Genomic DNA, 26,895 nt, shown 5'->3' on the forward strand with positions numbered 1-26,895 from the left:
GCATCTGTGAGAGGATCATCTTGGAGGCACCCCAACGACAGTCTTCAAGGCACTGCCCATGTCCATTGTCAATAACGGCTGTGGGGGTTGCCAATCTTGCCTACTCCAGGCGACGAGGAGCGTGGCGTGCTGGACACGACGGGCGGTGGCTTTGGGCGAGACTGACAGAAGGATAAACAAAGATGACCTCCGTATCGGAAGAGGATAGTCCAGCTCACGAGCCTTGGTCCTATGCGATGTGAACATATAGCATAGCTTCGTGAGCTGGGTGTCAGAGCCGCGTTTGGTGACCATGGCGTTTTGGAGGCGGTCTGCTGGCGTCCTATCGTTAGCCAAGGTTGCGTCTTGGCTACGGTGGCTGTTGAAGGTCGTCATTGTGTGTGTGTGTGTGTGTGTGTGCGCGCGCGCGGAGGGTGTGCCAGGGATATCGAGCGCGGGCAGGCATCTATGTTGCTAGTTGCAGCGCAGCAAGTCGTGAGGCAGAATAGACAGCAGTGAGACAACACTTGCTGTGTACATCGCACGTACAGCACCCAGTACGCAGCATTCCGTAATAGACGGAAGGAAGACCGCGATTCCAGGGCAAGAACCACGTTCATCCCACGCGAGGACCCACTGGGCCGGTCTTGCCTCTGCTAATTTTCAAGAGCGGGCGTCTGATTGTGTTTCCGCATCAGATTTACACCGGGCGTCGTCACTTGGAACAATTGACAGGGAAGGGAAGGGAAGGGAAGGGAAGGGAAAAGGGAAGAGGGAAGAAGGAAGGATCCACAGCTTCCATCGGGCTTCCATCCCACCGCACGACTCATGCAGGGGCCAATCAGTGGCGTCGGGTGTCCTTCGGGCATCCGTCGCCTTATCCGTCAGACGAACAGGGCGGCGGTAACACCGTCTGTGTGTGTTTCCTTTCTTTAAGAAAAAACCCCCAATCTTTCTGTGTGAATTTTCTCTTCTTCAGTTGTGTCTCTCTTCTGTGTCACGCTCTTGGATCTCGTGTCCCTTGACTTTAGCAGCCTCCGAGAATGAGTGACAACCAGCATGTAACTCTCGTAAGTCGCCGACTTGCCGCACAAGACACAATGACGGACGTCTGTCGGATTTCCTGCAATAAAGCGTGATGCATCTGAGGTCTATTTCTTTCGCAGTTACGACGACAGTCCGAAAAATGGGCAGATATTCCTGTATCTGTAGGGCTTCGCGGACACCTTAATTTGCATACTGAATGTGCCGAACTTGTCTTGTATTGCGTAAAGATGTTTCCGCGCGAATTAGGTGCACGCAAGTGCAAGCGCTCGAACCTTGTGTTTCGATTCCAGCTGAGTTTCCCATACTTTCTCATCGCTTTGCTATCCTCATCATCGGCTCGGGTCTTTCCACATCGCACGCCGTAGTCACTTTCCTGTTTTTTGTTTGCTCATCTCGAGTCGGCACACACCATCTGGCTACCAAATACTTCTTCTCCGGCCAAAAGGGTAGTAGAGGAGCAGGCCGACTGAGTCTTGAACACAGAGAACATTCGCAACTTGACGAGAAACCTGTTAATGGGATAAATCCATGATCAGTTGCTCGCCTCACGACACCCGGTAGTCTGCATTGCGGCGGGCGTCGCCCAATGGAGGTGCCAAGCCGGTCACACAATGCACCACACCGAATCGGCAAAAGCCAGGCGTTTTCTTTAGCCGATCCAAGACGCGAGCACACAATCTCGTCTGGGAAGGGCGAGATAGCGAAATGGTGGTGTTGGCAGTAACTTTAAAAGGGGCAGACAACAAGCTCAGTCAGCATAAGCATCCATTAAACTAGTTGCAACGTCGACTTCATGTGAAAGTGCGCTATCATCTTCATAATCGCCAAAGATGTAGACACGCGACGGGTATTAGCTTGGCAAGGGTCACGCCAAACCAAAAATACGGAAACACAATGAACAAACGGGTCGCGTCCGCTCGTCATGACTTTATTCAGATATCTGGTTTGACCGAGAGACTGACCATGATTCACCCACCCCCCCTTCTGCTCGTAGCATGAGTGGTGTACGACAAGGGAGGGCATTCATCCCACTTTGCATCCAACAGCACCAAGGCCGAAACCATGTCTCGGCTTGCGCGCACAGGGCAAAGAGAAGATAAGCACCCATCTTCTCGTGAAGGCTCAAGCCTCTGGATTGGATTGCTGAGTGTTTGTGTGCTATTCCATCTGACTGTCACAGTATCGGTCGGTATAGAGTCGGGATTCTCTTCCCGTACCCTCCCACTGGGCAGGGCTGGGTACAAGTACATAGTCTGTGACAGGGCAGAGCGCACGTATCATCCGGTACCTTACCTCATTCTTGCCTTGCATCTAGAAGTGCCTCCTCTTTTCTTGCTCGCCATGGCCCTCTCGGCTCCGTTTTGGGCCGCCTCCCAAGACAATCGTGCCAATGGCGTGGTGGCTGCCGCTTGTCACTAACCCTCATCATCCTGAACCAAAATTCTACAGCACATAGGGCAGGTACCTGCAACCTTACTGTGTACCTGTGAGCAGGAGGCAGTGTACGGGTACAGCGACAGACCCAGTACGTACCGGCTCTCGCTGAGCCTGGGCTCCTCCCTGGTTTCTTATGATCCCATTCTCTCCTTATCCTTTCTCCGTCCAAGGGACCCTGAACAAGGAACCTCTTTACACACTTTCTCCCGGGCCATAGATGCCCCACTACTCCCACCAAGAGCGAATCCACCGAGGGGCGTGGGCTGTGGGTTTTTTTGGGTGTGGCCGTCGTCGTCGTCCGGGCATGGGCGAGGGCGAGGCCGAAGGCGTGGGCGTGGGCGTGGGCGTGGGCGTGGGCTTTTCCACTTCCCACCCTTGAACTTTCAGACGAGGGTGGGCTGCCCGTTTGTGAGGTGAATGCGCGAGCTTTTTGCTTGCGCATGCTTGATAGCCCACCTTTGATTTCATCAATGTACTCCGTACCCAGAAAATACCCTCCGTCGATAAATACAAGCCCGCCTCCAGACCTCCCTTTCTCTAATGTCCAGGCTGTTTCCCTCTGACCAGGCATATCGCTTGGTTTACGTCATCTCCAACCTCTGAAGATGCCCTCATTCAACCCATTTTCGACCGTCACGGGCAAGCATGCTGCTTCGCTCTTTGAGATCAGGTATGCGTCCTTGTGCTCCGCGTCTCTTGGATGAACGTTTTCTACCCATCCCGTTTCGTTTTGACTCTCCTGTCTCACTCGCTGCCGATGTCTTTCTCTTTCCCTCCCTCCCTATCTGTCTCTCTCCTGACATGCGCCGTTCGCTAATTTCGGCTGTTCCACAGATTAGACAATGACTTCATTGTGTTTCGCGGAGGAGAAGACGAGTCTGCCGGTCAGGTTCTCAAGGGCGTGGTTGTGCTGTGTCTGCCTACGCCGCTGAAGATTGAGGACGTCCACCTCCGATTGACCGGCACCCACCGACTATCGTATGAGTCCCTCCTTATTCCCGGTTCTCTGCAGATCAGTCCGCTGACCTGCGCCCCTCAATAGGTGGGATTATTCCAAAACGGCCGCGTCCGGCGTTTCTAGCCAAAAGGTCGACAAGACCACCACCCTGCTCCAACATCGCTGGGCTCCGTTCGTCGGCGGCTCCGGTGGCAAGAACACCGTTCTGCCGGCCGGCAATTATGAGTGGCCGTTCGAGTACACGTTGCCAGGCAACACGCCCGAGAGCGTCGAAGGCATCCCTGAAGCGAGCATTACATACAAGCTCAAGGCTACTGTCGCCCGCGGCAAACTTGCCTACGATCTGCACGCTTACAAGGCGCTGCGCATCATCCGCACCCTCGAACCCGCCGCACTCGAATTTCTGCACGCCATGAGCGTCGAGAACATCTGGCCAAACAAGGTTGACTACTCCATCATCATTCCGCAAAAGGCCGTCGTTTTCGGGGCCACTGTCCCGCTTCAGATGCGATTCACACCCTTGCTGAAGGGCCTCGAAATGGGAGACATCACCGTCAAGATGTTGGAAATCCGCGAATGCACATTACAAGGCCCCACGGGCAACATTTTCAAGGAGCACCGGACTGAACGAGAAGTTTCCAACTGGAAGTTCGACGTCGACCGAGACGAGCACTGGCACGACACCATCGAAGACACTGGGCAGGAAGGATGGTTGGTGGAGAAGAAGCTGAATTTGCCCAAGAGACTGCGGCAATGTGTCCAGGATCTCAACCACAACGGCATCAAAGTTCGCCACAAACTCAAGCTCGTTGTCGCCCTGAAGAACCCGGATGGGCATATTTCTGAGGTAAGCTCTACGCGGCCGGTTTCCTCTACAACCGAAACAATCTAACAAAACCCAGCTGCGCGCTACTTTGCCTGTCTCGATCTTCATTTCTCCTAATATGCCACTTGATGAACATGGAGTTCTCGTCGACCAGGCCCCTGGTGCACCCGCCCAGGCCGAGATCACCAGGATTGCGCCGCCTGGTTACGGCGAGCACGTCCTCGACCAGCTGTACGAAGACGTCGATATGAGCGGTTTTCAGACCCCGGGTTTCCAGACTCCGGGTATGCAGACCCCGGGCGTCCAGTCTGGTTTCAGCAGCCCCTTCTACGCCCAGTCTCGCGCTGGCTCGTCAGAGAACCTTGCGTCTTTTGCCATGATGAATGGCCATGGTGTCGCCCCTGCCGCTCTCTCGTCACGCTTGCAGAACGTCTCTCTTGACCCGACGCATCGCAACACTTCTTTCAATTCATTGAACGCCATTACGGAGGATGTAGCCGCTCCGACATCCGTGCCCACAGGGGCAAGTTCGCAGTCACATTCGACTGCTTTGACGCGTCAGAACAGCGCCGAAGACCACCCCAACTCGCACTCGTCAGGTCGTGCTTCGCCGGAACATCTCGACTTTCCCGACATGGCAACATTGAGCAAGGTGCCTAGTTACACGACGGCAGTCAAGACACCTCTCCGACGGGGTGCAGGTAGTAGCGATGCGCTCCCAGATTACTTCTCCGCAATGAGCGCTCCGAACACACCTCCGGCGAGCGAAGTTCCCATTGCCGACCCGCTTAGTATGATTCCAGAATCCCATGAGGGTGCTGGAAGCGAGCCCACATCACCGGGCGGCTCTCACCGCTCATGGCATCGCCCCGCGAGCATGAGCAATATGCTCCAGGCCGTTCAAAGCAACGATGACCGTCGACTACATCTTATTCAAGGACGGGAGAGGGTGTACTGAATGCTACTGGCTCGCGGTTCTTTCACCCAACTCATTTGATTACGTAACGATTTACAGAGGGCGGCAAGCGCTACTTCAGGCATGGTATTGGCGTTGAGAGGTTGAAAAGGGAAATCAACCAGGGACAGGGTTTTTGGAATTTCACAGGTTATAGATTTACGCCATGAAGGCACCAGGACTCATCGGCTGCTCGGACACACAAAGACACGGTTTGAGTAATGTTTCAAAGGGATTCACTATAGGGGCGAAACGGGGAGGGTATTCATGGTTGTACGATATACCCGCCGCTTAGAGCGCGGCTTTGTCGAATGCGAGATACCAATATGACAAAAACGAAGATCTAATTCCGAACATAGGAGGTTTCGTGAAACCGCCAAGCGCGCACCTCGTGTCCGTTGTCGAAGAGGTGTGATATCACTGATTAGTCCTTCACTACGGGGTCGGTATGTTGGGAGACTACAGATCGTTGACTTGCTCGTAGTTCAACCTTCCTCCGACGGCAATGCCTCGGCACAACGAACTCGGAGGCAAGGGCCGCGCTCGCCACACCGACATGGTGGCATAGGCAGCACGGGGTTCGCGGGGTCCACTCCCCCCGGAATGGCGTTGATGTCGCTGTGGCCGGCCGATGTCGGACGCCTCGATCAGAGATGGGCGAAGGATGGTGTAGCCTGGCATAGGCGCGGGAGATGTTTGAATAAAAACTAGGCTGGGAAGCATGCTGACGCTTGCGTCTGCCTCCTTCGCCTGGACCCTTATTCTTTCTCTGTGCATGTAACAGCTGCGCTGGAAAAGGGACGGGAACGAGCTGTGGCATTAGTGCTGGCCGTTGGTATTGTCTCTGCTCGTCCCTGCTCAGATGTATGACCCTCGAAAATGCATCGACACAGCCTGCAGGATCCCCGGACATGGGCATGGAATGCTTCGTTTCCCAAGGGCGTGATTTGTATCACCACCGTCTACGATTCGGAGTGGCACAAGTGTGATGCGAACACAAGTCGATCCTCCCAGGAGGCCTCTCAGCAGGAGATCAATCTCAACAACATTGGAACGCATCTCGACTGTGGACTCGGTTGCACATCCTGTCTCATGATGCTGAAGAAGGGTCAAGGGTCGACTTTTGGATTATTGAGAGCGCGAGATTCGCCTGACTGCCCAATCTCAATCTGTCAGAGTCCAGACCACAACCCTGTTTACGGTCATTGTAGCCGTTACTTTTGGTCTGTAGCAACGTCGCTTGCTGGCCCAGAAGGTTGTAAAAAAGGGAAAGGATACCCTTGTCAATGTAGCCTTGGGTAAGTTTTCGTGTCAACATTTGTGTTAGCAAGAAAATCTTAAAAGCAGTTAATGTACTAACAACGTCGATAATGAAACAGACGGGGGGATCGTGTCATCCCATCTAGCGCCATCGTGCGTTGGAAAACCAAGGGACCGCCCACCTCGCCCTTGACGTCATTTCTTGCAGAAATGTGCTTGCTGGCCATTCTCTGTTTTAGCGTGGCTCTGCACAACCGACCGATGACGCCACGAATGGGAAACGGTGATGGTGATGAGAGAATTCCCGCCAGGTAGGTAGGGTCTCTTGAGTCGATGATCGCAAGTCTCAGTCCAGAACAGCGCCGCAGCTGTCTGTCGGCAGGAGCAAAAACGCTTGGGTACATTCCCCTCCTGTTACCTGTATCCCCTAAAAAGTCGAGATCGTCACAGGGGGTATGCTCCACACTTGGGGGTCGTGCAAGCAAAATCTCGGTGCAAGAGCCAGGCGCTAGTGCCGCCATTTGGCTGCTGGCGTGGGTGGAGAACGTCATTCGTCGCTTTCTGGCATGGCCCGTGGGAGCTTGGGCGGGTGTTGAAATTACCACTTGTCACTGGCGAGGGGCGTGTGCGTGGGCTTGGATGGGACGCAACCTAATGTCCGCTCGTTGAACCTAGCAATATAACCTCTCGCCCTTTCGTGCGAGTTCTCTTATTTTCAACCGAACCAGCAGCTGAAAACAAACTGAAGGATATCCCCAATAACGTCCCACGATATTGTACGGCCCCCTTTACGACTTAACACACAAAACCCAACGAAACAAACACATCGCAACCATGGCCGACACCAAGACCTTACCCCAGAGGTCGGGGACCATTATGACCAACTCGTCTGTCCTAAGCGACGATGCCGTTCCTGATGTCGACCCTACGAGCGTAAGCACCATTGCCATGCGACCCTGGGCAAGAAGAAGTCCGGCTTGGTTCGGATGGATCGTCCGAGTCTCGTCAATTCACTCATCAACTCCCCTGCGAGCGCTCTTTCCGGACTCTGGCTAACTTAACACGCGCAGACTGCCGGGCTCCTCGCAGAGCGTCTTCAAGCTTGGAAACATGCCGTCGGATACTTGGAGGATTACATGGAGGTTGTCGAGAAGATTCACAGGGCTCAGTCCAAAGAGTACGAAAAGGCCCTGAAGGTCATCTCCCACCCCTTGAAAGAAGGCCACCACTTCGACCAGAGCCTTGGCGGCGTCGCGGGCTACTTTGAGAACATGCGCTCCAATACTCAGGCGATTATTAACACCAATCTCGAGACGGAAAAGAGCATCAAGGGCTCTGTCCTCCCCATCCTCGAGCGCCTGCACAAGGAGATTAAGCACAAGGGCAAGGAGTTGGCACACGGCGCACAGAAAGGCGCCAAGGAGGTCGAAAAGGCCCGCAACACCACACAGAAGCACATCGAGCTCCTCGGCCAACAGACAGCGGCTTTCGAGTCGGCCGGCGGCAAGATGCACGGATCTGACGACCCTTACGTAGTCCACCGAGGTGTCTTGCACAGGCTGCACAAGCAGGTCCTGGAGGAGAACAACAACCGGAACGACCTCATTGCTGTTCAGAATAACTTCGAGGCTTTCGAGGTTCATGTCATCGAAGTTGTCCAGCAAGCAATGGAGGCCTTCATCCAGTTGGCCGGCGGTCAGGCGGAAAAGACTCGCGCGCTCTATTCGGACATGCTGGGTGCGATCCAAAGGGTCCCGGCCGACCTCGAGTGGAAGGGCTTCGTCTCCCGCAGCGGCGACCGCTTGGTCAACCCCAACGACCCCCCGCGCTCAGTCGAGTCCATCAACTTCCCCAACATGGACCATTCCGCCGTCAAGCCTCTCATTGAGGGTTCCTTGGAGCGCAAATCGCGTAACAAGCTCTCATGGGGCTACTCTACCGGGTACTACGTTGTCACTCCGGCCAAGTTCCTGCACGAGTTCAAGGACTCCGACAACGCCCGCGTTGATCCCAAGCCCGAGCTGTCCATCTATCTGCCCGATGCCGTGATTGGAGCTCCCAACGGAAACAAGTTCAACGTCAAGGGCAAGGACAGGAGCAAGTCGATCAGCTCAAAGCTCACCGGATCCTCGGAGTTGGCTTTCCAGGCGCACACCCCTGCCGACGCACAGAAGTGGTTCGAGATCATCAAGAACGTTGCGGGAGCGACTGGACCTGCAGAACCCGTATCGTCGCCCACCTCGCCGGTTATTGGATCCGACGAGAAGATGCCTGCGATTGCGCCCGTCGCGACCCCCCAGTCTGGCCATTCGGTACAAGAGGCCGGTGTCACTGGCGCCGACCCAACCGCGAGCCCGGAGTTGCTGAGCCCGGTTGATGGCCCATCGTCGAGCGCCACGGCTGCTCCCGCGCCTGCACCTGCGCCTGCTACGATGGCACCTGTGGACGAAAAGAAGGTCTAAGGCTTCGCACCGCACGACACCCTCGCCTTTCTGAGACCCTTACACTTGCAGGCTTAGTCTGCCACCTCTTCAAGAGCCTTGTCAACCGCCCTGTTTTTACCAAAGTGAGGCGAATGCCAGGAAGAGGTGACGAGTTGCGTGCCTCTTCCGGTTGCCTCGTTATGTAACCTCCTGGGCGGACCAGCGCAGATGACTTCGACTACACTGCATCGTTATTCCTGATTGGCCACCTCACTTTCGAGCATCACACACACACACACACGCAGCCTGACGTTCATTTGCGTTCCTGCGGCCTCTTTTCGGCACATGCGTTTGGAGGATACCAATCTGATTTCTTTTTCACGGTTATGCTATATAGTAGCCCTAATCAATCACTGCTTTTCTTTGGCTTTTCTGAAAACGACGCACCATGCTCTCCGTCACATCATGGCTCGCGCCTGAACAGAACGACAGGATAATTAATTGTCAGAATAGGTAACCATGTGCCTCAACAACTTTATCTCTTCCAAGACACGGTGCTGAGACTCCTATGCATCACGCGTGGGTCTCTGCATCTCAGCGAGAAGCCCGATTTCAACAGTGCAGAACCATCGCCACGTCCCTGTTTTCTCGAGCAAGTCATTTTATTTGGGATGCAGCGTAAGCCAATTGTACAAGGGCAGTCCTAACTCGGACGTTCAATGTGACCCAGCTAAAAGTAGAAACTACCAGGTCGCCGGTATCGCAAACCTTGCACTTCGGTGCAAGGAAACGGACGGTCTTCGGAGAACAGTTATGGCTGCACACCTCGCTGAACTTCGGTGAAGGATTGACTGCAGGGTGGTGTGACACACAAGGCATACTAAGCCCCTACATATGTCTCTAGCCTCCTGTCATCGCCCACCTCGTTGGACCTTTTACCCCGAGTCGTGTAGGCTGAGTTTTGCCTGGCGATCGTGACCTCCGCACTGTAGTTGCCGTTTGATGAGGAGGGTGTTGCCTACTTTACTATTGACGCCGGCCGAGGGTCGAACTACATCTTTTGAAGCGCTTGGTAGCCTTGAAGACAGTTGGTGGAGGACCCTCTTCAAGGCAGATAGAGCGGAAGACATGTAGCGTAATGCCTTTTCGTCAGCCCCGGAAACCCGCGTAAGGCTCCTCATCGCAGCGGACTACAATCGCAGTGCAAATGTCATGGGTACGCAGCCTTACCTCGTGGTGACATATATACGGCCTCGCAGTGAGATAGGTAGTGCCCCGTTCCACCCCGAACAAACTTGCTTTGGACCCGGTCAGAGTCTGTTGATCGTTGCCGACCCAAAGCCTGCGATCCATCATCGTGGATCGTCTCGGCCCAATCTTCTTTCCCACGAATGATCCAGAATTGTCTAGAGCGTGTTCGTCTCCAACCCGAGCAATGACCAAAGCGTGGAGGGAGAAGAGGGCCTATATCACGAGGCTCTACATCCACGAGAACAAGACCCTGAACCAGGTCAAGGCGATCATGGAGGAGGACCACGACTTCAAGGCCTCGTCAGTCTCACCCCTTCTTCCTTTCTTTTTCCTTTTGGCCTATGGACCTTTTCTTTCCTTCCTTTTTTTCTCTTTTTTCTTTTGGAACGGACGGTCTCCATCTCGGGAAGAAAAATTGCTGCTCGGAGAGTCCTTCCACCCCCTTGTTGGATTCCATGGCGACCGCATTTGTCACAACTGCCACGCTTCGGATGGGATGGATATCAGAACAAGATTGCCCAGCTAACACACGCCGACTTCCGAATCTAGGACGAGATCATACCGCCAACAGTTCGACAAGTGGGGCCTGGCCAAGTACAACTGCAAGAAACGAACTGCGCGTCGCCGGAGCCAAGACAGCGGTGGTCATCAACAACACCAGCATCACAGCACCGGCGGCGGCGGCGGAGGAGCAGGAGGAGAAGTAGTAGGAGAAGACATGGCCTCTGACCTATACGCCACGGATCCGGACATCTGCGGCCATCCCATGAGCCCGCAGAGCGTTGGCAGTAGCAGTCTCGGTTCCGAGCCGGCTGTGGACGGCGGCATGGTTGACATGATGGATCTTTCCGGCGCGACCGCCAACTCGCACGCTCACAGGGCTCCATACACGGCGGGGAGCTGGCCGCAGCCGCAGCTCCCGTACATGGAACAGGCCGTCCGACAGCAGCATCAAAGTGTCTCGTACCCCCAGTACCCCCAGCAACAACAGATACAACGGCAGCAGCAGCAGCGTCGGCGGCCGTCATGGGACCAACAGGTGACGGCGCAGAGCCCCTACGGCACGCTGCCCAGCCCGCCCGCGGACCTCCACAGTGGTGGCTTTTCTTACTACGCGGCCATATTCCCCGACGAGGACTCGGGCACGTCCCCGAATGTCGTCCTCCACCCTGATCTTCGCCGTCAGAACAGCTACGCTCAGCAGCACCAGTACCAGCGGGCGGCGCATGTGTACTCCTCGGCGCGGGCCCCGGCGCCGATGATGCCCGAGAGGCGGGAGAGCGTCCCGTACTACGGCGGCGTTCCCTGTGGTGTCCGTCAGCAGGGTCAGCAGTGAACGGGGGTCTATGGCCGGTGGCACGGGTGACATCATCTCTCGACTGCTTCTCGAATTGGGGTGCGTTGCTGCTTTTGACAGCTTGTTTTCTCATCCCTATCAAGGTAAAGATCGAAAAGAAAAAAAAGGAAGAAGGAGGGGGGGAGGGGAAGACGATAACAGAAAAGGAGAGGTTTCCGTTTCGTCTGGGTACTAGCATTGTAAAATCTTTCCAGGGAGGGGGAGGGGGTCAAGCAGCAGGTGGTGGGCGTAGTACTTTTGGCGGGAGGGGGTTAAATGCTTGTTTTGATGGAACACAGGACACAAAACGTGGCTGAAGTCTTCCCCCGCAAGTTTGTTTCTTAATGTATTCATAACTGGTAGATTCCTGGTTGGGTTGCTCGCTCTCTTTCTCGGTGCTCAAAGGGTTTACGCGCGTTTATACTACTCTAAACTCTGAATAAAGAACAGGAAATATTTAGGGATAATGTTTGCCTTTTCCGTAGATATATACCCTGATGCCATCCCTTCCTCGCTTTGTGTTCCATAAACGTATTTGAATAATGCGTCTTTGGCGTTTTGAGAACCGAATGCTATTTGAAACCCACTCTTGGCTCCCTCACATGAAGTCGTCGTCGGTAAAGGGCTCGCTGCTGGAGTTGGATCTGATGTTCATCTTGGCCGCGCCCTCGGCCAGGCCGTACGGGTCGTGGATGTGTTGCCTTCCGCCGCCCTCCTGCCCCTCTCCGTCGCCAGCAGGCGCCGAGTTGGACCGCACCTGCACCTTGACCTCGCCCTGGATGCCGTCAACACGTATTGTGGAGACGGTGGTGCCGCCGGGCGGCGGGCGCAAGTTCTGCGGGGCGCCGAGGTTAACGAGCTCGCGGAAGAAGTTGTTGGCGGCCTCACAGCCGTCGAGGAGCCACTTCAGGCAGATTGTGACCCGCTCCTTGGCGAAGGGGTTGTGGTCGTCGTAGGCGCAGCAGTTGAGGAGTGGGACGATGCCGTTATGGTTCACCATCTGCGTCTGTACGTCCGGGTTGCCGGGCGTGGACTGGCCGGGAGGCGGTTGGAGGAGGGTGGCGAGGATGGTGAAGATCTGGCCCTTGATGCCGGACCAGGGATACTTGTGGGCCGGGTCGGAGAGGGACGGAGGGGGAGGGGACGGCGGGAGGGATTCGTTTGTGGAGTAAGGGCGTTCGACGATCGGAGTCGTCTGGGAGGACTGGGATTGCTGGTCCGAAGGGGGTGCCGAGGGGCGATTGCGGCTGGGGATGGTGTCGACGAGGGGTTTCTTGGGGACGCCAGCCTCAAGGCCGTTGAGCAGGGTGATGAGGTCGTACACGGCCTCCCACTCAATGAGCTTCCTCCTCGACTCAGCAATCTCGGAGGCCGTGGTGAGGAAGTCTAGGTACTGGGCGAGGCCATCCTTGGCGCGCTCCATGTCCCAGGTGTCGACGGGGAACTCGGCCGGGTCGACATTGTCCTCGCGGATCTGGGCCTGGAGGTGCATAAGGGCAACGCATTCGGGGACGATGCGGCTGCGGAAGAAACTGAAGAAGAACATGACGAGCTTGACATCGCGCTCCTGGTCCTTCTTGTCCTGGGGCGGGTTGCTGATGCGGCTGCGGAAGATGTGATTGACGAGGCGCAGGAGGACGGTCTGCGCGGGCGAGATGATGTCCTTGGGGATGCGGAGAGAATTCCAGGCGTAGGGGACGAGGGCCGAGTGGTGGAGGGCCTCAATAAGCTGCGAGGTTATTTGGAAGATGAGCGACTGCTCGTCCTTTTCCCAGACGGCGATGAAGACGAGCATCTCGCGCAGCAGGGACTTTCCGCAGTCAAGGGCGAGGAACATGCGGCACCGCGTCTTCTGAAGGTTCTCGCCAGCGCGGGTGAGTCCCGTGCCGGCCGAGTCGAGGATGCACGACTTGACAATCATGTGGAGGGCCTCGATCTGCTTCGGGTCGAGGATGTTGGGGATCTCGGTTAGGAGACCCGTCAAGGGCCCCTCACCGTACGACTCGTCGTCATCAATGTCCTCGTCGTCCATCATGTCGTCGTAGCCTTCGGCGTACTCCTCCTCCGCCAATGTCCCGGCCCCCACCACCGAGCCGGCCTCGTCGGGTCCCAGTTCCTGCTCGGACTCGTCGACCTCGACGACCTCGTGATGGTCCTCGGTGCGCATGACGGGTGTGTAGCGGTTGAGGAGGTTGTTCTTGCAATGCTCCGTCCTCGTCTTTGCAAAGTCGACGGACGGCATCGGAACCGCCCAGCCTTCGTAGTTTGCGTCCCTTGCGCGCATCCACCAGGTGTCGATCTCCCGCGATACGCGGCAGTAGGCGCGGTCTTGCTCGAACTTGTCATGGATTTCGGGATCCCACTTGGGGTTCACCTTCTCGCCCTCTTTGTAGTTGTCGGCGCGGACCTTGACCTGGCCCTCGGGAAACCAGTTCCAGGCCAGGGGCGCGATGGGCGCGAGGACGCCGGGTGGCTTGTGGGATTTGTTCTGAGAGTATTCTGTGAGGAGCTTGCGTGCTGTCTCGCACATCCTCGAGTTGCGCTCCAGCCAATGCTGGATTTCCGTCTTGGCAATGTCGACGCGGAATCCAGAGCCGTCGCCCATGCCTTCTTGGGGGTCATCGAGCTGGGCGTCTTCGTCGAAGAGCACATCGTACCAGAAGGACATTTTGTTGCGGTCGTTCTTGGCCGTCCAGTTGTGTGCTTGCTGGAGGGATGTGACGAGGAGTTTCTTGTCTGTGAAGAGTGAGAGGCTGCCCTGGCATGGTGGATGAGCAAAGACTTACACATATCAGTGATCTCGTTCAGCTTGGCCCTTGAAGTCTCATCCAGGATTTCGCCATCGTATCCTTTGCTGGTGACGTTTACACAGAGAATGATAGTTTGATAGACCATCTGGTCAAAGTGAACAGCGGCGCATATGTCTTGAGGCACTTCGGGTTCCGACGTTACCAACAAGTTTCTGGCGATATGCATAAGCTTGTTCAGAATGGAGAGGTCATCCTTGAGACTGTGATGGTTCTTCACGATAAGAGCAGTGCTCTCCTGAGGAGTGACACCCTTCTCGGGGTCATTGAGGCTCGACAGCGGGCCCACTGAGCGGGTGGTGAGGCTGGGGATGGCGGCACCGAAGATCTTTGTTAACCAGATCCAAATCTCGACGTTCCGCGAGAGAGTTTCCCTGGTTCTTGTTAGGCAAATGAGAAAGTACGAAACCAACATGCGCAGTGAGGGGCGACCTACCTGACGTGCTTGAAGGTGTGTGTCTTTTCGAGGGTTTTGGCGATCATAGACGAGACCCTCGCGGCAGTCTGGGGCCCCATGGGCGGAATGGTGTAGTGGCCCTCGAGACAGATGAGGGCGGCCGAGAAGCAGCGCTCCTCGATGGTCTCATAGCCGGGTGCGTCATCCTCAAGGTCTAGGTCCGGCAGAGATGGCGGCGGTGTGTCGACCTTCATGGCGGGTTTTTTTTCCATATGGCGGCCGTAAGTTACAACGGTGGTGCCCGGGGGCCTAGTAGTGAGCCAGAGAAGTGATGACTGCCGAGAAGGAGAACAAATGCTGCTGCACTTGAGAGGGGGTATCTTAGATTACGTTATGTCACGTTTGGGAGAATTTTGAAGCTATTTTCAAAAGAAAAAAGAGCGCCTGAAAGAGTTGTGCTGCTGGGAATATTCACTTGAAATGGAGTTCTCATTCAGGTGGCGGCGCCGGGATGCCGTGGTATTGTCAGCGAGGAAAATTTCCGCCGTCCATACCACCAGTCCCGAAGTATCTCTGCACCACAAATTGGTAAGCAGATACACACAGACCAGCTGCCTTTTTTAGACCTTTTACCGGTAGGTATTATTAGGACTGTTGTGATGACTGTCGGTCGGATGTTCCTCAGATATTCAGGTCCAAGAACAAGTCAGTCACCAGGAGAAAACCTTTCCAACAAAACTTGTTGAAGCAACAATATTACTTTTAGGCGTTCCTTCTCCCGCATGTCTATACCTCACTTTTTTGATGTGTTGTGTGACTAAGACGACTGAGCATCCAGAGAGACAGCTGCTCTTGTAGGTTGAGAGCCCTGTGAAATTCCAGTGCGCAACCGTCCATAAGATCCCCCTAAAATCGACCAATGGTTCAGGGATGTATGCCCCGTAGACCCCTCTGTCGGCCGTGTCCATCTTTGCGCTCCGACGACGTCCCCTCGGCGGGGTAATTTCGCTCCCATTGTCTTGCGTTGTCAGGGACGGGCGCGAAGTCGGTACCATTTGTGCGGCTTGACTCACCACCCCCCCGACAGGAACGTCCTCCACAACAGCCAGATCTCGACCGGTCTTGTCGTCGCGAACCTCCTCCCAGCATTCTGCCTCCTCGAGCACAACCACCTCTTTTCGGTTTCGATTATCATAACCTCCGAGATACTAATACCAACATGGCGGAAGGCACCAAGGCCCAGGAGAGGTTCGCCCTCATCCAGGAGAACCTGGCAGAGATCATGAACCCCGAGATCATCGAGAAAATCCTGGCCGAGGGTCGCAACCCGAAGATCTACTGGGGTAAGGGACACTCCAATCCAAATGTACATGCCTCTGGTTCGCACATTGGCTGACCTCTGCGTCCTTACGCGCTGTAGGAACCGCGACAACGGGCAGACCGCACTGTGGCTACTTTGTGGCGGCCATTAAGCTGGCGCAGTTCCTCGCCGCCGGCTGCGAGCTGACCGTCCTCCTCGCCGACATCCACGGCTTCCTCGACAACCTCAAGGCCCCGATCGAGCTCGTTGAGCAGCGCGCCAAGTTCTACAAGTTTGCCATCACAAACATCCTCAACGCCGTTGGCGTCTCCACCGAGAAGCTCAAGTTTGTCCTGGGCAGCTCCTACCAGAAGAGCCCCGAGTACATCATGGATGTCTACAAGATGAGCTCGCTCATTAGTGAGAGGGATGCGAAGAAGGCCGGCGCCGAGGTCGTGAAGCAGTCTGACGTGAGGACTCCGACGGACTGGTTATGTGGTACAGGCTGACGTTTTTTGGCAGAACGCCCCCATGAGCGGTCTGCTCTACCCCGTACTCCAGGTTTGCGACGAGGAGCACCTGGGTGTTGATGCTCAGTTCGGAGGTACGAATTGTTGGTTTCGACTCACGCTGGCTTTTGCACTAACCCATTTCCAGGCATGGACCAGAGAAAGCTGTTCGCGGCGGCAACTGAGTGGCTGCCCAAGGTCGGATACCAAGTGCGCGCGCATTTGTTGAATCCCATGGTTCCTGGTCTCAACGGTGGCAAGATGAGCTCAAGCGACCCTGGTGAGACAAAACTGCTGACTTCCTCCCATGAACGGCATCTGACCTATTTTGTGCAGACAGCAAGATCGACCTTCTTGATGCGCCCGAGGTTGTCCAGAAGAAGATCCGGAAGGCCGAGTGTGTACCCAAGGTCGCCGAAGGCAATGGTGTTTTGGCCTTCGTCGAGTACGTGCTGCTGCCCGCCGCGGCTCTGAAGGGCAAGAAGGAGTTCCGCGTCGAGAGGGAACGCGATGGTCTCGATCCCCTGGTCTACACCAACATCGCCGAGATACACACCGACTACACCAACGACGTGGTAAGTAGTGAAAGAGATGAAACTTAATGACCACAGACTGACACCAGCATAGTTGACGCCCCAGCTGCTGAAGCCTGCCGTGACCAAGGCCCTCAACGAACTCCTGTTGCCCATCCAGAAGGCGTTCCAGGACTCGGAGGAATGGAAGGAGATTACGCAGAAGGCTTACCCGCCGGTTGAGGACGACAAGAAGAAGAAGAAGAAGCAACCCAAGGACAAGGGCTCCCGCTACCCCGGCGGAGGCAAGGGCGGTGCTGCGGCCCAGGACGGCGCAGTCAAGGAGTCGGAGCTGCCCGTGCGTCCGGCCGACGGCGCGGCTCAATGAAGTCTTTTTCCATTCTTGCATAAAGAAAGCGTTTTTTATCTGTACGTACTGCTATGGATTGGAGTTCGGATGGAGACCAAAAGAAAAAGAAGATGGAGTCTAGAGAACTAGATACTTCAGATAAGGAGCAAAAGAAAGAAAGAACTACGTCCCTATTGGTCCCTGCTTTGTGGAACTTCCAGCCAGATGCGGTGATGATCGGTACAGTAAAGATATCTCGGCCAAGGGGGACTCGAAGACATCCAGAAAGACATCGACATCCTGCGATGATCGTCCACACGTGGTGAAAACGGTGAGCCTGTGTGGGGGGGGTTTCTACCAAGGGGCGGGATGCCCGGGACGACGCCATGGCGGGGCGCGCTGAAGAACGCAACGTAGGCATGGATGGGAAAGATGGCGGGGTAGAGGTAATAGGTAACGGCTTTCGGCGGGGTCAACCGAAAAAAGTGTCAGACTTCAAGGCATCGCAATCCCACCCAAGCTTTGCGCCGATCATCAAAGCTCTCGGGTTTCCCATTTTCTCCCACTTTCCTGCATTCTTTACTTGAGCCTTTGCTTCCTTTCATTCCACAACCACCGCGCCAAGAGACACAATGGCCAGCCTTCCCGAGACCTTTGACCGTGAGCAAGCCTCCTCCTTTCTCCTCCTAACCTCCAATCTGCGATCTCGCGCGCGCGCGCGCGCCTGAGAGACAATATTCGTCTCCCAGCTGACCTCTTCCTCCCGCAGGCCCCGTCCACATCGCCGTCATCGGCGGCACCGGCCTGGGCAAGCTCGAGGGCTACACCCCCGTCGCGGCCCTGAACCCGACGACGCCCTGGGGCAAGCCCTCGTCGCCGATCCAGATCCTCGAGCACAACGGCGTGCCCATCGCCTTCCTCGCCCGCCACGGCTTGCACCACCAGTTCGCGCCCCACGAGGTGCCCGCCCGCGCCAACATCGCCGCCCTGCGCTCCATCGGCGTGCGCTGCGTCATCGCCTTCTCGGCCGTCGGCAGCCTGCGCGAGGAGATCAAGCCTATGGACTTTGTCGTTCCGGACCAGGTCATCGACCGCACTAAGGGCGTGCGCCCCTTCACTTTCTTCGAGGGCGGTGTTGTCGGCCACGTTGGCTTCGCCGACCCCTTCGACAAGGGGCTCGCCGAGGTCGTCAAGCGGTGCGCGGCGCACATGCAGGGCGACGGCGTTGTCCTTCACGAGAAGGGGACCATCATCTGCATGGGTGAGTCGTTGCGTGATTCACGCCCAAGGCCGTCCCTGTCTCCCTACTTGCACTGCAGTATGCTGACGAAAATGAAACCACAGAGGGCCCCCAATTTTCCACCCGCGCCGAGTCGCACATGTACCGCTCCTGGGGCGGCAGTGTCATCAACATGTCGGCCCTGCCCGAGGCCAAGCTCGCCCGCGAAGCCGAGATGGCCTACCAGATGATCTGCATGGCTACCGACTACGACTGCTGGCACTCGTTCGAGGACGTCGACGTCGCCATGGTCATGAAGTACATGGCCGCCAACAGCGAGAACGCCAAGCGCCTCGTCGGCGGTGTCCTTGACGAGCTGTCCAAGCAGGACAACAGCGACATGGTCCTCGCCAAGCAGTGGGAGGGCTCCTCTCAAGGCGCCGTCAAGTTTATGACCAAGCCCGAGGGCCGCAATCCCGAGGCCATGAAGCGGGTCGAGTTCCTCTTCCCTGGTTTCTGGAACTAACGCAGAGCACCGCAGACTCGCGTACAAGAGATTGTGTGTTCATTTTCTTTAGCTACTTGAATGATGAATCTGGGAAGAAACGGTGCTTATATGGGAATATCAAAAAAACGAGCGTAAACGAATAGAGATGAGAGGCGCTTTCAGAAGTCTGCCATGGGGTAGATATCTTTTTTGCTTGAGCATCATCCGCTCAAGGGATAAGCGAGATAGGACACGGAATAGAAGCAACGTGCAAGGAAAGGGATGTGGCAGTGTCGACGCAATAGTCGTTGACTTTATGTTCTTAGGTGATCACTTCTTTGAGCTCTCCACAAACAACCCGTCAAATGTCCTAACGCCTTAAAACGCCGCTTCTTCGTCATCCGACTCTTCGACCCCCCAATAATGCAACATGAAATATACGTTTACACCTCCGCCGTCGATTTTCGAATCACATCAAAAGGTACAAGGCCCGGACGCCCTTCTCCGCCGCCGCAATGTGCCAAGGCCGCACATCAGTCCCCCTATCTACAATGCCCCTTGCGCGGGCCAGGGTGCCCAGGCCCCGGAAGTAAGTGAGCATCTCGCGCATGAGGGGCTCGTACATGCGCGGGTTGTTGTCCGCATGTACAATGTTGACCTCCATGACGACGGGCGGGTCCTCGAGCTTCGTCCCACCACGTTTGACAAGATAGCCGCTAACGAGGGCCGAGTTCATCTCGCCCAGCGAGGACGAGTTGCTCAGTCGGTGCGCGAGCACGGCGCCCCACGTCTGGTCTGTGACGTCGAGGAGGATGGCGTCTCCTTCGGCTGGATCTGCGTTGCCGTCGACAGGAGTGCCGCCCGGCGTGGCGGCGGTCGCTGGGTTGTTCTCCTTCATGGGTGTGACCGGGGTGCCGCTTTGCTCCGGTGACACGATAGACGCCTGTGGGGTGGAAACAGGGGTTGTGTAGAACGCTGACGATGCCGTTGCCTGGACCTTGATGGGAGGCGGAACCAACTGCATCGACGGATTCGTATCGACCGATATCAAGGTCAAGCTCACGGTTGCAATCGACTCTGTCTGAGCGAGGCCTTGCCAGAACCCGATCTCTTGCGCGTCCATGTACCCACACTTGGAGATGATCACACGCCAATGGACCTTCCATTTGGAGATCAAGTCATGGGTGGTCTCCCATATCTCGTGATAGACATCGTTGAGCGACGTCGAGAGCGGCTTGCCTTTGCGACCAAGATTGTACGACGCCGTCATCTGCTGGCATCCTCTGTTATCGGTCCATGCGGCTGTAATCCATCTTTCGTCGATGCTTTGCGCGTAGGCAATGTGAATGCAAGTGTTCTCATGCATGAGCGATGATGACGATGTATTGGAGAGTTTGAAGTCGATTCCTCGTGGTAGTGACTGCTCAAGCATGATGGCAGGCGATGGCATCGGTCCACCAAATAGCGTGCAACGGTCATACGTTTCAATCGCCAGCCTAATCACGTCGCTGGGCGTCGGCTCCACTATGCCTGTCGAGGAAGTCAAGAAGTCCAAAGGCACAAGTTGCAGAACTAGTTCGTTCGTTGGCGATTGTCTTCTGTCGGTCAGAGACCTCCTGTGCATCTCGAAGAGTTGTTGAAAAGCGGTGCAGGCCTCCACGATAGAACCAGGATGGTCTGGGGGATACACAAAATATATCAAAAAGTTCTTCTCCGTAGCGTTTGCCGATATGAGTGCTTGATTGAGGGCCTCCATGCGATCACCCAAACCTGCCACAATGTGAGGGCTGACGGTCCCTGGTGAAGTTGCGATCTTGTCTGCCTCGAAGGGCATAAGACCATCAGTTACTTTGGAACTGGGCGGGAGACGTTCGAAAGAGCCTAGCTTGAGCAGCTCGTAGACGTTTCGCATGCGATCCAAAAATGATGCGGCGATGTCTGACATCCCGTCCCAGTGAGGGAACACACAGACAACGTTGACATCCTTCGTCCCCTGGGCAGGGCCAAGCCCCAGGCTTTCCCAAAACTGAACGCTTGCGGGCAAAACCGACAGTCTAGCCTCCGCACGACGGAGCTCCATATGGGGAGCTGGGATCTGAAAGAGGTTGTTGGGCTTTGGTGGCTCTGCGGCGTCTCGTGGGTTGACTGGCCGCGGATGAAGTCTGTTAGGTGGTCCGATTAAAGGAACGTCGGGGACTTCAACAACGCTTTTGAAGTTGCAGATGTTGAATTCTCCGAGGCAAGGGGGGATGACTTCACGCAATGCCTGAAGAGCTGTCCGGCCAAGATAAGACAGCTGGCGCCGTGTGTCTGCTACAATAGCGGTGTTCAGGGTATTCGCGTGCACATCGCGTATTCTCAAAATGCCCGTCGCAGCCTGCTCGGTCACGATCTGTGCAATCGTAATCGTGTCCTCGTCTGGGAGGGAAAGATGGATGGGAAGCGACTCTGCGTCCTCGAAGTATTTGGGTATCAGTATTTCTGACGACTCAGTTTTGGCAAGTTTCGGAAGATCCAAGGCCAATGTCGGGTCGGAGTCCTCCATAGACTCGATTTCTCTCAGAGAGGTGACATGGGAGGCAACATCGTCGTCCAAGTTTATCCTTCGGATGCTAGACTTGAAGGGTGATGTTGGCTCGTCCTCCGACACGCTCGAATCATCCTGGTCCGACACCAAGCTGATATCGTCCGCATCAGATGCCAGGTCATCTCCTTTTCCAGGGCTTGCGACAAGTGAGCTATTCTCGAGGTTGCCGGTAATGGTGCGAATCAATGCATTGGTATGTTCTGGTTGTCGCAACGCTCTTCGTTGCCTGCCGTGTCGTCGGAGGTAATCAGTTGTTGGCGGCCACTGGGCACCAGGTTGCTTGCTTGCGTCTTGCGACTGCCCATGAAATATTGGAGGACATCCAAAACGGCCGCCTTGCTCGTACTTCTTGTTCACGAGAGGCAGAACCGGGTCGAAGTCAACACTGTCAAAAATGCTGCCCTTCCGCGTTGGTGTCTCTTGTGGAGCAGAACGAATGTCGGCCAAAGAAGCCCGAACCCTTTTGTAGACAGTATCTGGATCAAACGGACTTGATGCGCGTTTGGCGCCAGCTGACTTGTCGGCGTTGGATTTCTGCTTCCCCTCGTCTAACAACGTGCTTCGCGCATGCTTCAGTTCTGGCTTGGCGAAAACCGGGGGACTTGGAACCGGCTTGGCTTCCTCCGCCGTGGGAACCATCATCTTCGTCGGCTCGGGAATAGAGACAGGGAGTGCAGAGTGCGCAGAGGACGCGTCTGGCATGCTCAAGTCAGGCAAGCCGGACAAATCGAGGTCATCTCCACCCTCTTCGTCAAAGAAGCTGAAATCAGCGTCAGTAATGTCGGCGTCGCCAAACATGTCTGGTCCCATATCGCCGAACAAATTGTCGCTGTCGCCCGCCAGAAAAGAGTCGGCCCGGTCTCTTTTGTTATCGCTTGGTTGCCATCCATCGGCGTACGCCTCATGATGCTGGTTGGTACTTGTCGTAGGTGCGTCATGCGTGCCCGTGTCGGCCATAGCCGTATCTATGTCGACCACTGCCATTGTAGTCCCAGGAGCTCCCGGGCTAGACGTCGTCCCATCCATCGAGGGCGTGATGCCGAGTGGATTTTGAACTCCGTCCGGCGGTGTCGGATACATCGCACCCGCCGCGGCGGCGTTGCTTGCGCGCCTCAGTCCCAAGGGTGAATGTCCGTTCGCTTGTGGCGCCGGGGCGGCGGCGGCGGCCTCTTTTGATGCAACAATATCTCTGTCCTTTTTCCGCTTAGAAATCTTTTCGTCTCTGTCAGCTCCGAGCTGGAACCATGCCTTTGCGTCGTTTAGGAAATCCGACGTTTCGTCTTGGGCCAGTAGCACAGGATCCCCAAGGCCATTATTACGCGCGAGCATGACGGACTTTTTACGGAAACAGAGGGCTGCAGGCCATGATATCGTAGCCAACGTGGAAGGCAGCGGCGTTGTTTTCCCGTCAATCTTGTTCTCGCCAGGTTTTCGGCGAAGCATTTGCAATGCAATCCAGGGACAAGACTGGAGCAGAGCGGGGGATAGACCGCGGGACTGGAGGATCTTGATGCAGGTGTCTCGCCATTGTGATGATCTGCCATCCAAACCCCTCCAGAGTTGAGCGTCTGGCGTTTGTCCCAGGCCAAGCTCAGGATATGACAGGCCCCCACCTACGAATCCCTGGTAATTTGCCAGAACACCAAATGGAGCGGCTAGGATCTGGGAACCCAGAACAAGCTGACTCGGCGTGGATGGCTCATTCACCGACAAAAGGCCCTCACAGCAGGACAAAGACAAACTCATAAACAATGCCCCCATCGTGGTAAGGTAGATCCGGAATGTTCCGACAACTGCGGATTCCGTATCCAGAGCCCTTTCGGCTTGACCGTCCCGGGTGACTTTCGAGGGCAGCAGGACGGTTTGGTGATTCAGGGGTATTGCCGAGACGCGATTGCAGAAGGCAGCTGATATTGTCGATAGAACCGCCGTAATAAATTGCTCGTATGCATCGGGCAGGGCAACAAAGCTTGCGCCTTTCCAGTCGGTGTCAGAAGAGTTTGGTGGCCCAGCGTTCCCTGCCTGCGGATTTCGAAGCGACAGGTCCGGAGCCGAAGTGCTCGACGATGAGCTCGTTGGTGTGTTTGTGGACGGCTGTGCTGGCGTCCGCCCTTTGAACAGGGTGACTGGCTCGAACGAACCTTCGTCAGCCGTCAACAGTGTCGCGCCAGCGACACTGACACTATTGCCCAGGATACCATCGTTTTGTTCGCCCGAAGCCGCATCTTTGCTTGGGACATGGAAGTACCACAGTCCCCGCCGGATTGGGTCGTAGTAAACAATGTGGCCACGGTTTCTCAGCTCGGTCTCGACGTCGGCGGCTGCGGAAGGGAAGGTTTGCGCTTGTTCTTGGGAAGGTTCGTAAACTCGGTAAACGATTGATGAGATATTATTCTAGTGGTTTATCAGCAATGTTATAATATGTCTCAGTTGCCCAGACAAACATTTAATAAGGTATTAGTATCATATTCGCTCGTATCCATGTCGACGGTCAAGTCTCGCAGCGACGGGATGTGTTCCGTGTCGTTACATCAACTCTCAGTCGCTCAAGCTCCCAGGGGCCACAGGAGCCGATTTACAGCTGAATACCGGCAGTCATAAACGTTTTGATTTGTATCGGCATCGGTTGGAGATTGTTGTACGATAAAAAAGGGTTTCAGGAAGGCGACTGGTTCGAATGCGCGAAGTCATCGACTCCATCTCCGAGGGTCGGAAGTGCGATCAGAGGACCGGCTTCTCGGCATCAACCGAGTCCAAGACTCCTTCAGAATTATCAAGCAGTCGAAAATAAGCAATAGCCGCAGATTGTATCAAGGGGTTGAGAGCCCCAGATATCGTCGATTCTTGTTCTTCGTCGTCGGTCTCGTCGTTGTCGTTGATCGTTGTTGGATGATGTCGAAGCTTTCGCAACAGGGCCGGGTCGGGATAGCGCCGGAAGCTGAATCGCAGCGGCGGAGTGCACTAACAGGCCCAGCCAGAGCGGACAGACCCATGGAGGAGGAGTGGCTCCCTCACGACCCGCTTATCGATAAGAGAAAAAAAGTTCCTTTACGGGCTCCCCTCGGTCGCAGGATTTCTTTTACTCTTGTCGTCGCATTGTCGCGCAGAACCCACCCACGTACACTCTCGACTGTGGTCTCCGACAAACACGATGAAGTTGACAAACCCGGGAACCGTTCCGGTGTACACCGTCTCTGGCGCCTCAACAGCCAGGCCTTTGCCGGACTGGCTGGCGAGACGGAGAAAGCGATCACTCAAGAACGACCCCGAGTACCAAAACAGAGTAGAGCTTCTCCAGGACTTCGAGTTCGAAGAGGCCAGTACCTGCATTCGCATCAGTGAGGATGGCGACTGGGCCGTCAGCGCAGGAACCTACAAGCCTCAGATTCACGTCCACAACCTCCCTCAATTATCTTTGTCGTTTGCGCGCCATACGAACTCTCTTACCGAAAAGTTGACCATCCTCTCCTCCGACTATTCGAAAACTCTGCTTCTACAAGATGACCGACGCCTCGAATTCCACACCCCTATGGGCTGCCACTACACGATTCGCATTCCCCGTTACGGAAGAGACCTGCTTTACGACAGGCAGTCTACCGAAGCGCTTGTCCCGGCGGTGGGAGTGGATCAAGACGGTCTGGGCGAAGTCTTCCGGCTGAACCTCGAGATTGGCAGGTTCATGAAGTCATTCCAGATTGATGTCGGCGGCGATGAAGAAGGGGCTGGTCTGCAGGGAAGCATTGAGGCGGGAAGTGTCAACGCTGCTGCGCTGGCAGAGGGTACCCACGGCCTTGCCGCGTTCGGCACGTCCATCGGCACAGTCGAGTTTTGGGACCCCCGATCGAAGTCAAGAGTGGCTCGCCTTGGATGTCAAGAGGGTGCCATCACTGCCTTGGATTTCAGCGCTTCAGGGCTTTCTATCGCTACCGGTTCCGCGACAGGCATGGTTCAGCTATTTGATCTGCGTCGCCCTGTTCCTCTCTTGACCAAGGACCAAGGCTACGGCTTCCCGATCAAAAAGCTGATTCACATGACCACTGCCTCGCAAGAGAAGAAGATTCTATCTGCCGACAAGAGAATCATCAAGATCTGGGATGAGGCCGATGGCACGCCATGGACTTCAGTCGAGCCTATCGTTGATCTCAACGACATGTAAGTGGTGAACTTTCGACTATGTCTAGCGTTTCGCTGACCATTATGATTTAGTGCTTGGTGCAAGGACACCGGTATGCTTCTTACGGCCAATGAAGGCAAGTCACAGCATTCCTTTTTCATTCCCAGCTTGGGACCGGCCCCAAGATGGTGTTCGTTCCTCGACAACATGGTTGAGGAGATGGCGGAGGAGGTCCGCTCGGAGACGTACGACAACTACAAGTTCTTGACGCTGCCCGAACTCAAGCAACTGAGCATGGAGCATCTTATCGGCAAAACCAATCTGCTCCGGCCGTACATGCACGGATACTTCGTCGCATCCAAGCTCTACGAGCAGGCTCGCCTCATCGCGAACCCATACGTCTGGGAAGAGGAGAGGACAAAGCGTATCAAGGAGAAGGTCGAGAAGGAGCGCGCCAGCAGAATCAGAGGCAACAAGAAGGTCAAGGTCAACCAAAAGCTCGCCGACAAGCTCCTCAAGAAGCAGGAGAACAGAGAGGTTGTGGACACCCAAGCCGGCCTTCTCGGCGACGACCGTTTCAGCAAGCTCTTCGAGGACGAGGCCTTCACCGTCGACGAGTCCACCTACGAGTTCCGTGCTCTCAACCCCAGTACCAAGATTGCCGCCAAGGATACTCACGAGATTGGTGTCAGTTCTGCTGCACGCCCTGTGGTAGACTCGGGCCCGAAGGGTCTCGGAAAGAAGGCTACCCAGGAATACGAAATGAAAATATCTTCCTCCAACCAGAAGCATGAAATGGAGAAAGACACCGCCCTCGGTACCAGGGTGCACAAGTCGGGCCGCATCAATAAGACGAACCGTGGAGATGCGTACGGCGAGAAAGCGGTCACGTTTGTTCCGCAAGGCAAGAAGAAGCATGGCGGACAGCAGCCCGATCACCACGACGACTCGAGGCCTCGGGATCACAAGAACAACGCGAGAAGAAGCGCCAGCACAAACACATTCCGAAGGCTATGAGGATGAAAGCCACAACATCTCTGGGGAAATAATAATGGTACAAGGAAGAAGATTCTCTACGCCGCACGCAGACCTATGTTCGTCAATCATCCATCCAGTCTCGGCCTCCTCAGCAAATGAATCTA

The 26,895-nt window shown here is 55.5% G+C and overlaps 8 protein-coding genes across 8 annotated transcripts; 6 read left to right on the forward strand and 2 right to left on the reverse strand.

Annotated features, from left to right (window-relative positions):
• Positions 1-3,068: 3,068 nt before the first annotated feature.
• On the forward strand, positions 3,069-5,205 carry CH63R_08083 (Arrestin; the record flags this gene model as incomplete). The annotated part of the gene is made up of 4 exons (XM_018303057.1): positions 3,069-3,133; positions 3,298-3,441; positions 3,506-4,268; positions 4,324-5,205. 4 exons carry the CDS (start codon positions 3,069-3,071, stop codon positions 5,203-5,205), a joined length of 1,854 nt encoding a protein of 617 aa, XP_018157835.1.
• A 2,091-nt stretch (positions 5,206-7,296) lies between these two features.
• On the forward strand, positions 7,297-8,924 carry CH63R_08084 (PH domain-containing protein; the record flags this gene model as incomplete). Its single annotated transcript, XM_018303058.1, has 2 exons — positions 7,297-7,395; positions 7,533-8,924. 2 exons carry the CDS (start codon positions 7,297-7,299, stop codon positions 8,922-8,924), a joined length of 1,491 nt encoding a protein of 496 aa, XP_018157836.1.
• A 1,396-nt stretch (positions 8,925-10,320) lies between these two features.
• On the forward strand, positions 10,321-11,472 carry CH63R_08085 (uncharacterized protein; the record flags this gene model as incomplete). The annotated part of the gene is made up of 2 exons (XM_018303059.1): positions 10,321-10,436; positions 10,686-11,472. 2 exons carry the CDS (start codon positions 10,321-10,323, stop codon positions 11,470-11,472), a joined length of 903 nt encoding a protein of 300 aa, XP_018157837.1.
• Positions 11,473-12,070: 598 nt separating this feature from the next.
• CH63R_08086 (Essential cytoplasmic protein) lies at positions 12,071-14,948 on the reverse strand (the record flags this gene model as incomplete). Its single annotated transcript, XM_018303060.1, has 3 exons — positions 12,071-14,208; positions 14,259-14,653; positions 14,716-14,948. The coding sequence occupies 3 exons, from the start codon at positions 14,946-14,948 to the stop codon at positions 12,071-12,073; spliced, it is 2,766 nt and encodes a 921-aa protein (XP_018157838.1).
• A 947-nt stretch (positions 14,949-15,895) lies between these two features.
• On the forward strand, positions 15,896-17,385 carry CH63R_08087 (Tyrosine--tRNA ligase; the record flags this gene model as incomplete). Its single annotated transcript, XM_018303061.1, has 6 exons — positions 15,896-16,019; positions 16,097-16,446; positions 16,499-16,580; positions 16,634-16,765; positions 16,822-17,060; positions 17,113-17,385. The coding sequence occupies 6 exons, from the start codon at positions 15,896-15,898 to the stop codon at positions 17,383-17,385; spliced, it is 1,200 nt and encodes a 399-aa protein (XP_018157839.1).
• Positions 17,386-17,978: 593 nt separating this feature from the next.
• CH63R_08088 (Methylthioadenosine phosphorylase) lies at positions 17,979-19,091 on the forward strand (the record flags this gene model as incomplete). The annotated part of the gene is made up of 3 exons (XM_018303062.1): positions 17,979-18,006; positions 18,116-18,607; positions 18,691-19,091. The coding sequence occupies 3 exons, from the start codon at positions 17,979-17,981 to the stop codon at positions 19,089-19,091; spliced, it is 921 nt and encodes a 306-aa protein (XP_018157840.1).
• Positions 19,092-19,521: 430 nt separating this feature from the next.
• Positions 19,522-24,122, reverse strand: CH63R_08089 (uncharacterized protein; the record flags this gene model as incomplete). The annotated part of the gene is made up of 2 exons (XM_018303063.1): positions 19,522-24,033; positions 24,084-24,122. The coding sequence occupies 2 exons, from the start codon at positions 24,120-24,122 to the stop codon at positions 19,522-19,524; spliced, it is 4,551 nt and encodes a 1,516-aa protein (XP_018157841.1).
• Positions 24,123-24,790: 668 nt separating this feature from the next.
• CH63R_08090 (WD repeat protein) lies at positions 24,791-26,770 on the forward strand (the record flags this gene model as incomplete). Its single annotated transcript, XM_018303064.1, has 2 exons — positions 24,791-25,791; positions 25,846-26,770. The coding sequence occupies 2 exons, from the start codon at positions 24,791-24,793 to the stop codon at positions 26,768-26,770; spliced, it is 1,926 nt and encodes a 641-aa protein (XP_018157842.1).
• Between the last annotated feature and the right edge of the window lie 125 nt (positions 26,771-26,895).

The sequence above is a fragment of the Colletotrichum higginsianum genome, chromosome 5 (assembly GCF_001672515.1).
Source record: "Colletotrichum higginsianum IMI 349063 chromosome 5, whole genome shotgun sequence".
NCBI classification, from domain to species: Eukaryota; Fungi; Ascomycota; class Sordariomycetes; order Glomerellales; family Glomerellaceae; genus Colletotrichum; species Colletotrichum higginsianum.